The following is a 13,658-nucleotide window of genomic DNA, read 5'->3' as shown; positions in this document are numbered from 1 at the left end:
TAGGAAAAGCCTAGCAATCACTATGAAAAGCCTTGCAATCACTATATGTTGGGGCCTGGTGGTGCTCACCACCGCGCTTGGAGCCCTTTTCGGCTGGGGGCGTGGTAAGCCACGCGCACGGACTATCCGACGTCAGATAATCGAGACTCTACTGTAACTGCCACCCCTGAGTATTCCTTGCCTAAGAAAACCCTTTGCAGTTGCCATAAGGCAGCAGGCATCTTAAAGGCACTTATATACATGCCAGTGTCTTAAAATACTATGAGGGGAAGTGGGATTTGTCTAAAGGAACTACATAAAAATTTCCCAGAACAGTTGTGGGGAAAAGGCTGTGTCCTGTCTAAAAAAGCTTGCAGGGCTACAAATTCATAAACTTTTTCTAAATACAAGGTTTTCTTGTTTTCCACACAAGGAACACTTCCAGTAGGCTGAGAACATTTTAATCCCAGATTACCCAGTTTATGTAATTGCTTTTGGAATTTAATTGTTTCTTGATCAGGTTAGATTTATAATTCTTATGCATCATAATGTGCTGTTTCCTAACCTAATTACAAGTGTGTAAGGGGAAATATTCAGCACAGTCTTACAGATTAGAAACATAGGCTAAATATGGCCCTGTATAGATGGGCCTTTTAGTATGTCCTGGCGATGTACTAGGGTTGCCTGGGGGCGTTGCTTATATACGCCCCGCCACCCTAGTACGTGGCCAGGATGTCAAAATGGCAGCGGCCTGTCTAGATGGGCGCCGTCATTTTGATGTAGCGGCTGTGCTGCGTCCAAATGGCGCGGAGCAGCCGTTATGTCTTGGCGCCCTTTCAGCGGTGCCGGAAGGAGCTCCAAAATGGAGGTCCTTCCGCCATTTGTGTCACTGGCGCAGCCTTTACATAGCTGCGCCAGTGACACAAAAGAGAAAGGGGCCAAGTGGCGCCTTTCTCTCTTTCCCCGCCGCTGTCAAAGTGTCCTTGGGGCATGAAGCCCCAAGGACACCCCTTTCCAGGCCGTGGGGAAGTGGCATTTTCCCCATGGCCTGGAAAAAGTGGCAGATCGGGGCCTCCAGGGCTGCTGCTGTGGCAGCTGAGGCCCTGATCTGTCAGGGAAAGGGATGGGTCCAGGCTGCCCCAAAGGGGTGGTCTGTATCCTGCCTATGTCACCCTTTTACCTGCTGCTTTTCTCTTATGTTTAGCAAGCTTCAATTGCATGGGGAAAGTAGGAAAAGCCAGGTTTTGCTTGATTCTTTCCAACAGCTTACTTTAGCTATTACATTGTTTGAAGAGACAGAGAAAATCTAATGAACAGAAAAGGAAAAAACAGACTGAAACACTTCTGTAGCAATGATATCATGTACATTATTATAAGAATAAAAAGCTATGGCAATGACACATATTTTCACATATGCATATCTTATGAACATGAAGCACCACATACTTTCTAAGTACAACATGATTCTTGAAAACAGACAGTGAAAAAAGACAAGTGATTACATGGTCTAGAAAAATCTAAAATGATAAAAGAATGAAGGATACAAGAAACATGAATCTATAAAGAAGCCTTGTGGATATAAAAATGTAATACAATTAATAGATAGTGGAACCCATTACTCACATAGACCTTTCTTTGACAGTTACCTATTTAAATGAGCAGGGTGGGAAAAGGGCCACAAGCCAGCTCAGTGGCAGAATATATGTCTTGGACACAGTTTAGGTTCAACCTTTCCATGTTTAGATGAAAGGATCAACTAGCAGATGACTGAAGATGCCACTGCTTATGACCCTGGAGAACCACTATCAGTCACAGTAGATAAGAGGTTAAACAGACAAAATGTTTTCATCCATTGTTAAGGTATTGCTCAGATAACTACAACTAATTCCAGCAAATCTTGATGCTTTAGGATATTTTAATTCCTTCTGACATAAAATAAGTGATGCACTAAGCAATGGGTAATTTACTTGCTCTGAGTAAAAGAGTAAAATAAAATCCCCAGCCCTGTACTTTACAGATTATGCTATACATGAGGATGTATTGCTTTCACACAGTGGCTGTTACAAATTTATTGGGAAAGTGTGCCATGTTATTTGTACTGGAAATAAAGGTGTGCAATTCAGGCAGTACTTGTGAATACACAGTTGAATTTGAGAGTGCTAAAATGGTTAAAATTCAGGCAGCTTAAATAGGTACTGTATCAAATTTGATTCTTGGACCAATGAATGGGAAGAGGGGTATCTAACTGACAATGGGAAAATAAAAGTATTTTACAATCTAATGTTTTTTTTTAATATAAAAATAGTGCAAAAATGCATTTGATAGTCAAAGGTTCAATCAAATGATCATAAATGGCAACCTTTGCTGCCAGCGTATAATGTGCTTCTGTGCTAGTAAGGTATTCACTTGTATTGGCAGATTGTTCAGAACTATTTCATCCTTAGGAAAGTTGTATAATCTGGACGAAGTTTTTTGGAAAAATTCCAGATTTGCCATGTAGTTTTCCACTCAGCCATTCTTCATCTATAGATTCCAGTTCTGTTATAATATCACCAACCTGTTGGAATGTGTAAAATGGAATCAATTATTTCTTTATTGAATTATTTCTCTTCTTCAAGGCAGGTCATTATAAATATTTCTTTGAATACATCTCACACATACTTGTTTTCAATACTGTCCACTACTAGAAGCTTCCCCCTTCCCATAAAATCTTGGTCATTGCAGGTTAGTATGAAGATAAACAAAACTGGACTATAGTGGGTTTCAAAATTGCAAAATGGCAAATTTTGAAGTGAAGCCTTTCAAACACATTTCTACTGTGGAACAGATCATATTCTGTAGCAGTAAACAATAAATCAACAATTAAAGCTTAACAAAGGCAAACACTAATATGATAAAATATGCTCATTTTAGAAAGCAGATTGGCTGGAGAAATAAAAATGTCTTAACTAGTATTGATAAGACTATAGAACAGATGCTAGGAATACTTCTTCAGGGTAGATATCTTAAAGCTGTGATGCTACCACTGAGAAAAGCCCTTCCAATGATGTTAGTAAATTTGTTATTGTAAAATGCCCTTGAGTCAACCACTGCATTGCTTAGGTCCTGTAAATACAGGCCCATGATCTCCCTTATTGAGTCTATCCATCTGGCATGCAGTCTTCTCTTTCTATTGCCCTCTGTTTTTCCTAGCATTATTGTCTTTTCCAATGAGTTGTGCCTTCTCATGATGTGGCCTCAATTTGATAATCTTGGCTTCCAGGGAGATTTCAGGCCTGATCTGTTCAAAGATCCTCAGCAGTCTTCTCTAACATCTGATTACAAATGAGTTGATTTTCTTCTCATTGATTTTCTACACTGTCCAACTCTTGCATCCATACAAAGGAATACAATGGCTTGGATGATTTTGTTTTTAGTGCTCAGTTGTATATCTTTAATCGTTAGGGTTTTGTCCAGTTCTCTCACAGCTCCCCTTCCCATTCTTAGTCTTCTTATTTCTTGACTGTAGTCTCCATTCTGAACAATGTTTGATCCAAGTTACAGGAAATCTTCAATTATTTCAATATCCTTATTGTGTAGATTGAATTTATCTAGATCCACCTTGGTCATCATTTGTGTTTTCTTTATATTCAGCATTAAACCTGCCTTTGCATTTTCTTCTTTGACCTTCCTTAGTAATTTTTCCAAGCCTGTGATACTTTCTACTTATATTAAGGTGTCATCCACATAACTTAGATTGTTGCTGTTCCTTCCTCCTATCTTCACTCCTCCTCCTTCCAAGTCTAAACCTGCTCTTCATATGATATTTTCTGAATACAAGCTAAACAAATAGGGTGATAGAATGCAGAGTGACTCCTTTGTCAATTGGGAACCAATCTGTTTCTCTGAATTCTATTCTAACAGTAGCCTCTTGTCCTAATTGCAGATTTCTCATCAGGACTCTTAGATGTGTTGGCACTCCCATGTCTTTAAGAGCCATCCATAGCTTTTCATGATCTATGCAGTCAAAGGCTTAGTAACAGTCTATAAAGAACATGCTGATTCTTTTCTGGAATTCCTTTGTGCTCTCCATTAGCATTGTATGTTTGCAGTGTGGTCCCTGGTGCTTCTTCCTTTCCTGAATCCTTGCACCACTGGGATTTCTCTTTCCATGTATCGTTGGAGTTAATGTTGCAGAATTTTGAGCATGATTTTGCTTATGTGGGAAATTAATGCTATGGTACTATCATTGCTGTAGTCTTATAATAGGTAGGATAAGGTGGAAATCAGGAAGCTTTTCAGATGACAGTATTACTTGCCACTCAGTGCTAGACATGGTTGTTGTTCAGTTGCAGTCCTACAACATTTAAAAGCCCACAGAATTTCCAACACAGAGTAGAAATTCTTTATACAGAAGCAGACTGGTAGTGTTAAAACTATAATCCTATACAGAGCTGAGATTAAATCCCATTTAGTTCACGGAGGTTACTTCTCAGTAGGAATGCATAGAGTTATACTGCCAGTGATATGGAGTTACATTTTATCATTCTAGTTGATCACTGCCATAGTTATAATAGATCATTTCTATATCCCTTTGGTTGTATTTCGTTCACTACACTAACGATACTACTTTAAACAGTCAGGCATTTGGTGAAACTAGCTCAGCATGGTTTTCATTAACCTGAAGTCTCATGTTTCAGACAGGGGATTAAAGTTTAAACCTCTTACAAGCAGCACATATCTTGTACAGTGGAAACTTGTCTTACACGGGGGATCTGTTCCAGACCACCCCCCTCCGCATAAGGTGAATTCTGCCTATGCTCGAGCCTCATTCAAGTGCGCCACCCCATGCGCTCCGTGCTCTCCCTGCGGCTTGAGCGCATACACTCAAAGCCGCGTATAACACGGGCACACTGTACTACTGAACTGTAGCCTGTGGCTGCTAGCCCTGGGATTAATTTAGGAAAGACTCAACACTTCAGTCATAAACTACAGGTTAAATAATGTATTGACTCATATGAGCCACCTATAAGCAAACTGGTATTAGTAGCAATAATAAATAAGAAAATATCAAACTGCAATTAAAATCTCGTTCTGGATACTTATTTAAAATGTTCTCTAGTAATGATGAGATCTGATATTGTCTGCCCACCACAGCACTGCAACAAACACGAATGAATTAAAAATGCTCACTTTGAAGGAGAGTTCATCTATGTTCTCAGCATGGAAGTCATATAGGGCCTTGGCTTTTTCTTTCTTCCCATCTGCAGGCTGTGATACTTGTGCATTTCCTGCAAAATATATCACTTAAATGCTATTTTTGGTCAGACTTGGAAAGAGCCAGATGATTTTTAGTTGATACTGCTGCCATCTTCTCTTGCCTTTTCCATCTCCTCCTTCCCACCTTTCACTTGGGTTTTCGCATACACCCTTCTCCATTGTATCATACACTTTGAGTGGCTTGGTAATGCTGGGAGTCAAAAGATACCAATAGCTACATTTGCATCTTCCTAACGTCTTTCAAAAAATCTACTTAGAAGTCAGTCCCATTGAGTTAAATGAACAAAACATGTGTTCTCCCCCGGTCACTGCAGATCACAATATAAATATATAATCTGTGCATACTAACAGAGTTGGGATTCATGTGGCCCTGCAGAGCTCTCAGCAGCTCTTGACAGTACAACCAATGGTGAAGAATCTTGGAATCTACAATTCAATACTATCTGGAGGGATGTATAATTCTAATTCCTGCATTATCATCCCTCCTTATTATCCTTTAATAAAGAAGGTGACATTGCAAGCAAGGAACATGCATGTAGGTTGAGGGTGGTGGGATAGGAATAAAGGAGAGATACCGATGTAGAGTTTAGCTGAACAGGTTGCAAGAGGAGATCCCATATCTTAAGATAAGTACAGTCGGCCCTTCTTATACACGGATTTTTTATACACGGATTTAAGCATACACGGTTTGAAAATGTTCCAAAAAAGTATAAATTTACCTTGATGTTCCATTTTTTATTAGGGACACCATTTTGCTATGTCATTATACTTAATGGGACTTGAGCATACACGGATTTTGTTATACATGGGGGATCTTGGAACCAAACCCCAGCGTATAACAAAGATCCACTGTATTTCCAACCTGATAGTTTCCACACATGCTGAAGTCCCACCATTCCTATGTAAAAACTGTATTAGGTCCATCGGCATAAATACTTTCAGGCTGGGGGGAGGGAACTTTAAAATGAGGAAAATAGCACTTTTGAAGGCGCCAAGAACAGGATGTGCCTATTGGGTCAATTATTAAAAATCTCTATGCTATTCTCTATAGATCTCATGTTCTGGCCCCAAAACATTTTTTTTAAAATAATGAACTAGTTGACAACAGCTCAACTAATTAAACAATTTCTATTATTAGCACTGAGTGGTAATATAGTCATTTTCCAATTTCTAACATTTAACATTATTAATTTCCAGACCTAACATTTCAAGCTCTATTTTGGGTAGAAAAGAGCTCAACCATCATATTTATTTTTCTGATTCAACATTATGTAGGGGAAGGGGAAGGACAGCGTGATCTTTGTTTGTTACAAATAAAAGAAAAAATACACATTTTTAAAAAGTCTTTTCTCCTACCCCAACTTCTTAAAATCAATCAAGTATTGCTAATTATCAAGTCCAGTTAGAAATGTTGGTACTTCTTCCATGCACCCTGACGGAGATAGTATGCTTCTGTTACTGTACATTTTGTGAGATGAAACTAAACAGGGTATTTTTAGAAGTACTTGGAAAGCTGCAGATCTGCCTCATGGTAAACTATCATGTTTTTCCAAAAGACGGTTGCTGTGTTTTAGTACAGAAACTGTTCTACATGAGTTAATATAGAGATTAGAATATTCAGCTTTAAATGTCTTCTGTTACTACTGCAGCATTTCCTCTAATGTGAAACTACTCCCTTAAATTGTAAATCATGATTTGAAATCACCACCACTCTGAAATATAAACCACGCTGATAATTAAGTACACTGATTAAATACATAAAAATAAATTTGTGGTGTAGTTCAGGCACTGGGTAGTCTCTATACTATTGCAATAATTTCCAGGCAATTTTGTATGACAGATGGTGTTTCTAGAATTTAATCACCACTGTGTTCTGAGATGTCAGTAAAATCCTTGAACGCAGACTTTTTCAATTCATAAACCGAGTCACAGAAATGCCCTCCCTAACATCTCAACTGGCATTGCTAGGGCCTTGGAGGAAGATAAGAACAGGCAGGTATAGCTCCATCTTGCCTATTTTTCAGTAGCTGATGAAAGGCTCTCCCTTCATCATAACTGGGACTGCTGTGGCCTTGGAGAGAGAGAACAGCAGCCAATACCCCTTGAACTTAATTCTCTCTTGCACTGCCATCCTTTTCCTTGTATCTTGTGCCTTTTTAGATTGCAAACCTGAGTGTAAGGGATTGCCAACTGCTCATATAAAGCACAATGTACATTGATGGTGCTAACTAAATGAACGTTCTATTCTCCTAGCCAAAAAGAAATAAGTGTTGTACTAACCAAAACATTTATTGTAATTGGGACACAATACTTACTGTGAAAGTTATTCTTATATGCAGAAGGAGGAGACACCACGTATTATCTCTGGTCACTGCCCAGGCTAGGTGAGGGCCATGCGATACTGAAAGAAACATATGCCTATATTTCTGCCCCCAGTTCAGCACCACAACTGAGTCAGATTAGAATAGAGAGATCAAAAAAATTAACAGGTGTCTATATTAGGCAAAGGAGATGTAAGAGATTGAATATGTCACCACTAAGTTGTACATGGATGTTTCTTCTTTAATATATAAGAATGGACTTTCACAGTAAATATACAACATGCCATTTTCTTATCTTGCAAAGGGATATGCCCAAGCTATTATGCATATTAAAGAATGGGCAGTGACAATTTTAGGGAAGTAGAATTTATTGAAGGACCTGTCTGCCAAAGGTGACCTCTGTGAAGGTTAACCTATCCAGTTTATAATCTCTAGTGAATGTAAAAGGATTAGACTGTACTGCTGATCTGCAAATTTCTCCAAGTGGCACATTAATAGAGAAGTGGTTTGGGAGAGGGGGAGGAGAGGAACCCACCAGGGTGTCATCCCTCCTGTGGAATGTCACCTAGTGCAGTCCCCCTGCAAACACACACCCCAGTGATGCTACTGTATGTAGTGATCTTAGAGAAATTTTACAAGATGATGCATCAGTGGTATACAATGGCAGGGAAACTGTCTAGAATACATATGGGTATTTTTAATGTAGGCTGGACATGTGAGCAACATAAACGGAGATTTTATCATATGTGATGGACATGTGGCAAAGCTAAAAAACAAATTGGCTTCAAATACATACACTGATACATCCAAAAACATATAGAAGATTTTAAAGGATAATATTAAATTAAAACCAGAACTGTTTGTTTTGGAACTGTTGCATTCACAGCTGGAGAAGATTCATGGAGGATTACTTTAGAATATGACTATGGCAGCAAGACTGTTGTGTGCACAAAGATGAAAAAATTCAGTATTACGTAGGGCTGGTTATTGAAATAAATAGACTTAGCGGAAATTGTATGTTGTCTGATTAGAAAAAAGACATTAGTGACATTTCCCAAGAACTGGAAAGCCCTTACAGACTTTGTGAAAAAAAATATTTGTCAACTTTTGGTTTTGTTGATTAGAAGGAATAGGTTAAAGTGCCTACTGTATATGTTGTATTATTAGAGAGTAACACATGAATAACTATATGCATATATAATCACTGAAAGGAATAGCAGAAGTCACCTGTTTCTTTTCCTCTTCTTATGACTTTTGTAATTCTTAATGTATCTTAAATCTTTTTGAATTCTGAATAAAAATAAAATTTAAAAATCATCTAGATGGATCAGAATGTGCCATACCCGTAAGGTCCAGTGAGAGCTGGACTAGGTCTTCATCTGAGAAGTGAAAAGAATTCTGATTGTCCTGTGCAGGGGATTTTTACTAAAAGCCCATAGAGTTATATTGCATAGCTGAATAAGGCACTCTTTATAAGGCATTAGGGTGAAAATGATCATCTGAAAAGGAAGGATGAAAATGGAGGAGGAGGAGAAGGAAGTTGCAGAGAAGAGGGAAGGTGCCCATCTGGGAGTTGATGTGAAGTTGCAGACATTACTGAGGCCACTGAAGTATCAGGAAGGAGCTGGATGGGAATGAGGAAAAGCATATGAAAGTGGCAATGCTAACACATGCCACAAAGGTGTGGAAAGAACCAGTGGATTTTCAACTAAGGTGCAGGTTCCAGAACACCACTTAACACAAACTTTTTTGTGCCAGAGCGATGAGGTCATCTTCATCCTTCTCCTCCTCACTGCCTTCAATTAAATCACCCTGAAGTCTCATAGAGCTGTTAGGTTGGATGAATGCAGGGACTGTGAGAGGGGCAAGTATCTGGGAAGATGGCATCTCCACATTGGGAGTTGGAGCTGTCTCAGATGTGGAGGTTTCAGTTACCATTACAGAAAGAAGAAAGCGATTGCCGTGTGAAACTAAGCAGCTCCCAAGAGAGGCAGTAGCTGCTGTGGATCTGCTCCTGCACCACATTGAGGGGAGTGTGGACTTGCCTGTAGCCTTCTCATGCTTGTTACGGAATAGGTGAGGAAAGAAAAGAATGGTGAAGGAAAGCTACAGTGAAAAGGGGCCCTTTTTTTGAAGGATGGAACAGCACAGAAAAAACTGGAAAAATAAAGAGAGGTTTTTAAAAAATGAAAAGGAATTCCAGAAGTACTGAAGCAAAAGAATCCCAAGCTTGATGAGGGGAGGAACTGGGAGAGAAGCCAGAAGTATAAGCATATATTACTTTTCATATCACATGACTTTGCCTACCTTGCGCTGCAACAGGAGATAACCTGATACAATATGGAGATTATCAGATGGGAAAAGGACATCACGCGTATCCAAACATTGTCACATGCGGGAAGCGCAAGTGACAGCAATTGTATGAAATACTTTCATATGAAATGCACTGATCCTGTCATTGAAGTGGGATTGTCCTGGCATTATGTACTGTAATAATGGAAGTTCATGTTAATACAGTACAGTTCCACTTCAATGACAGGATAATGACAGAATCAGTGCTACATGTATGAAAAGCTTTCATGCTACTGCAATCAATGGATGGGATAAGGACTGGAGAGCGATACCGACCCTGTCCCATCCCTATATGATGATCTCCTATGTGTCCTTCACTGCATACAGAAAAAAATGAGGTATTCTGTCCTTTCCATGCAGTAATTCAGGAGGACAATAAGCCAAAATAGTGACACAAGTCAACACTTCTACATTGGGAGTTGTCCCAAAATGCAGCAGAAGGATGAAAAAGGATAAAGCAGCAGCATGGTGGTATGGATTGATTATCAGTGTGACAGGAATAATTGATCACTAAATTGCCAATAATATAAACATAAGCATATTAATATTAGTTTTGTATCTACAGTGGGTAATTTCTAGGTCCTCCATCACAATTCTATGGCCAACATCTGGCCGAAGCTGATCGCAGAATTGCATGGAGGACCTACAAATGACTAGAGAAGTGTTTAGGAATCTCTAGGTGCTGCAGTGTGACTCTATGGTCAACTTCTGGTAGAGTCATACTGAAAGACCTAGAGATTCTCAGAGAGAACATATTAATCAACTATGTGAATAATCAAATCTTCAAAAGTGAAAGCTGCAACTGTATTTTATATGAAGAACTGGATTGATGATTCTTATTTATATGGCAGATGACATCTGCAATTTCAGAATCTCAACACAAAATAAATATGGAAGGCTGCTTATGTTTTGAGCACTGCCACAACAATCAATTTTTTAATTCCATCTCTGTCACTGGCTAATCATTTTCTCTCTAAGCAAACATTTTTCCTTCTAGTTCATTGTCTGTTTTTGAGATGCCAAGTTTTTTGAGCCAAGAGTGATGATCTTTTCTACAAATTGTAACCAAATCTCTCCCTGGGATGGATAAATTGTTAGTTCTGTGGCAGAATGTGCATCGCTTCAAGGATCAATCAAGGCTGTCAGCCAGGGTAATCTAGTTTATCTGCAAATTCACTGCAATGAAACTCATTTGCCTGTTGGGTACCTGCTTCACAGAATTGTCTAGGAGTATTCATTTATAACTTTGATTATTCAACTACACTGGAAGCTTTGGAGCTTTTTTATCTGGGCACTACAAGGATAGACAAACAGAGAGAGAACTGTATTGGTGTGAGACTGCATTATGTTTTTGTATACATTTATATATATCTGATCATAAAAATGTCACATTGGAGTGCAAACATTTTTTTAAAATAATAAAAATAAAATGATCACTTCAGAAATCATTATACAATGAAAATGCCTGAATTAATGGGTACATCTTATTTACATCTAAAATGCAAAATTGTCTGCACCTGCCTTATATAAATGTATTAGACAGGTGCAGACACATTTGCATTTTAGATACCTGCTTAAGATGTACCTTTTCAATATAAATGATGAGGAAGTTCCACAGGGCAAACAATGCAGGATTACAACAGCTCTATTCTTGACATTCACAAGATACAGCTCAGGAAAATATGGCATCACCATAAATACCTCTCCTGAGGATTACAACATAGCAGGGTTGTAATGATTTTTGAGGTTATCCAGTCCCATGTAGCTCACAGATTTATGAGCTAATAACAAAGGTAAACCTGAACCAGTATTATTGGTAGCCAGTATGATGCAGAATAAACCAGAGGCTCTCCCCACCACCATCATAAAAGTCTATCAGTTTCAAACCAGTGCTGTTTACCATTTCTGAAGCTAGAGACCCAAACTAATACACACCTGCATCTTGAAAACAGCGAATACATAATATCAGAAAGGCCTGCATCCAGAGTGTGACCAAGCCTTTTGTACATCATGGGCTTTATTTATTTTTATTCATTCATTCATACAACTTGTGGATTACACAATAGCAGATACTTTTAAGCTGGAATTCTGGTAGGTACATCCACACATGTAAGTGGATGTGCTTTTTTGAGCACTGTGGATATTGGTATTTCCCTCCTCTCTGTTAACTGCCAAAACCCTTCTTGTGACTCACAGTAAAGCTCCAAAGACAGTTGCTGATGTCATCACTGTACATCTGGCAATGGGGAGGGAAAGAGACAGACCCCTCCGATCCTGACTTTGCCCTGCAGCATGGAATAGCTGTGTGACAGTGTGATGTGGCTTTGTGGCTTTAGAGTAAGGTGAGATATGGCTCAGCATAGTATAGCTCCACATACAGATATTTACACTATGCTGAGGGAATATTGAATTGAGGCCACTGGGTGAATTATAGAAACACAAAAAAATAATTATACTGAACACCTGTACAATGTTCTTGGACAGGTCTCTCAAGATTTCAATGAATCCCTATATTCTTTTCCACAACCTAGAGAAGCATATATACAGGTGTAGCATGAGGTCATTTGAGGAAAAGTGGGGCCATACGCACCTGCCATGGCCCATTTACCACTCCCTCAATGCATTCTACAAATTACTTGTGGTTTAGACCTGTACCACATGTATTGTATTCATGACTGTATTAATTCTTAGAGTACTGCCATTTAATATAACTTGTATATGTTTACCCAGAAGAGGATCAAGAAACTTTTATTTTCCTATCAGCACTGTACCTGAGCAAACATGGACGAACACTGCAGGGAAAATCCCTTCCTTCCCATTTAGTCTTCCTCTGTACCACTCTGAGTCCAAGTGCTCCAATATCAAAATATGGTCTCCTTTTTTAAAAGATAAATCTTCCTGAGTTTCTGCTGTAAAATCATGGAGCGCATCACACCACTCTCCAGCATGTCCATCCGACTATGAAAACAAAAATGAGTCTGAGGTCAGTGTACTATGTGAGAGAGAACTTTCCTAGTGCTTTTCAGAATGCAGCCCTGCCCCATTAATTCTACACACATCATTTAATAGGCTTTAAAAGGATTAGTGGTTTGAGGTTAAATGTGAGAAAAGCTTTATATCAATCCTGCCCTGTGAGGCACAACGAAAAGATAGTGGATCTTTTGGCTCAGTTTAAGTAGCCCAGCTGCAGTGAGCTTATTTCTTTGTGTACTCTTTCTAGTGAAAGGAACAAGTTAAATTACTTTTGAGTCCAGATCTTATTTCATTGACTTTTATGGAGAGAGGAAAAAAGTCTGCAATTGGAGAATTCAGTGAGTGCCAGAAGAGACCCTCTCCCAAATGAGACCATCCTCTTCCTTAGCTATATAGCAATGGGAATCTGTGCTTCTCTAGCAAAGTTTTCCTGCGTAGTGTTAGTGGGTTTTTTGGACTATGAGGCCGTGTTCTAGAAGATTTTATTCCTGGCATTTTGCCAGCAGCTGTGGCTGGCATCTTCAGAGATTTTTTCTGAAGGACAAACATCAGGAATAAACTCTTCAAAAACATGGCTTCATAGCCAGAAAAACCCACCAAAAACTGGATGCCAGCCATGAAAGCCTTCAACTTCTCTTTCGTACATCTATTTTTGTAAGCCCTTCATTGAACGGCTTCCATTTTCATAGTGAAAACTCTGGAAATCACTCATATTAATTTACTGGCATGTTTCCATAGCATATTTATTTTGCTGACTACAATACTATCAACTAT

At 38.9% G+C, this 13,658-nt stretch overlaps 1 protein-coding gene across 13 annotated transcripts in view; it reads right to left on the bottom strand.

The window, feature by feature from the left end:
* Positions 1-1,149: 1,149 nt before the first annotated feature.
* Positions 1,150-13,658, bottom strand: part of SH3D19 (SH3 domain containing 19) — an 84,434-nt gene continuing 71,925 nt past the window's right edge. For 5 of the 13 annotated variants that reach the window (XM_042466685.1, XM_042466689.1, XM_042466686.1 and 2 more), the window contains 3 exons: positions 12,683-12,869; positions 5,152-5,249; positions 1,159-2,536 (listed from right to left, as the gene is read on the bottom strand). In XM_042466685.1, the coding sequence (XP_042322619.1) occupies positions 2,420-2,536; positions 5,152-5,249; positions 12,683-12,869 (402 nt within the window). In that variant the 3' untranslated portion in view covers positions 1,159-2,419. Of the gene's footprint in view, positions 2,537-5,151; positions 5,250-7,553; positions 7,688-12,682; positions 12,870-13,658 lie in introns of all 13 variants that reach the window. The other 8 variants (XM_042466680.1, XM_042466684.1, XM_042466681.1 and 5 more) reach the window with 6 other exon arrangements.

The sequence above is a fragment of the Sceloporus undulatus genome, chromosome 5 (assembly GCF_019175285.1).
Source record: "Sceloporus undulatus isolate JIND9_A2432 ecotype Alabama chromosome 5, SceUnd_v1.1, whole genome shotgun sequence".
Taxonomy (NCBI): domain Eukaryota; kingdom Metazoa; phylum Chordata; class Lepidosauria; order Squamata; family Phrynosomatidae; genus Sceloporus; species Sceloporus undulatus.
Note: the sequence above shows the minus strand (reverse complement) of the source record. Positions and strands in the feature narration are given on the sequence as shown.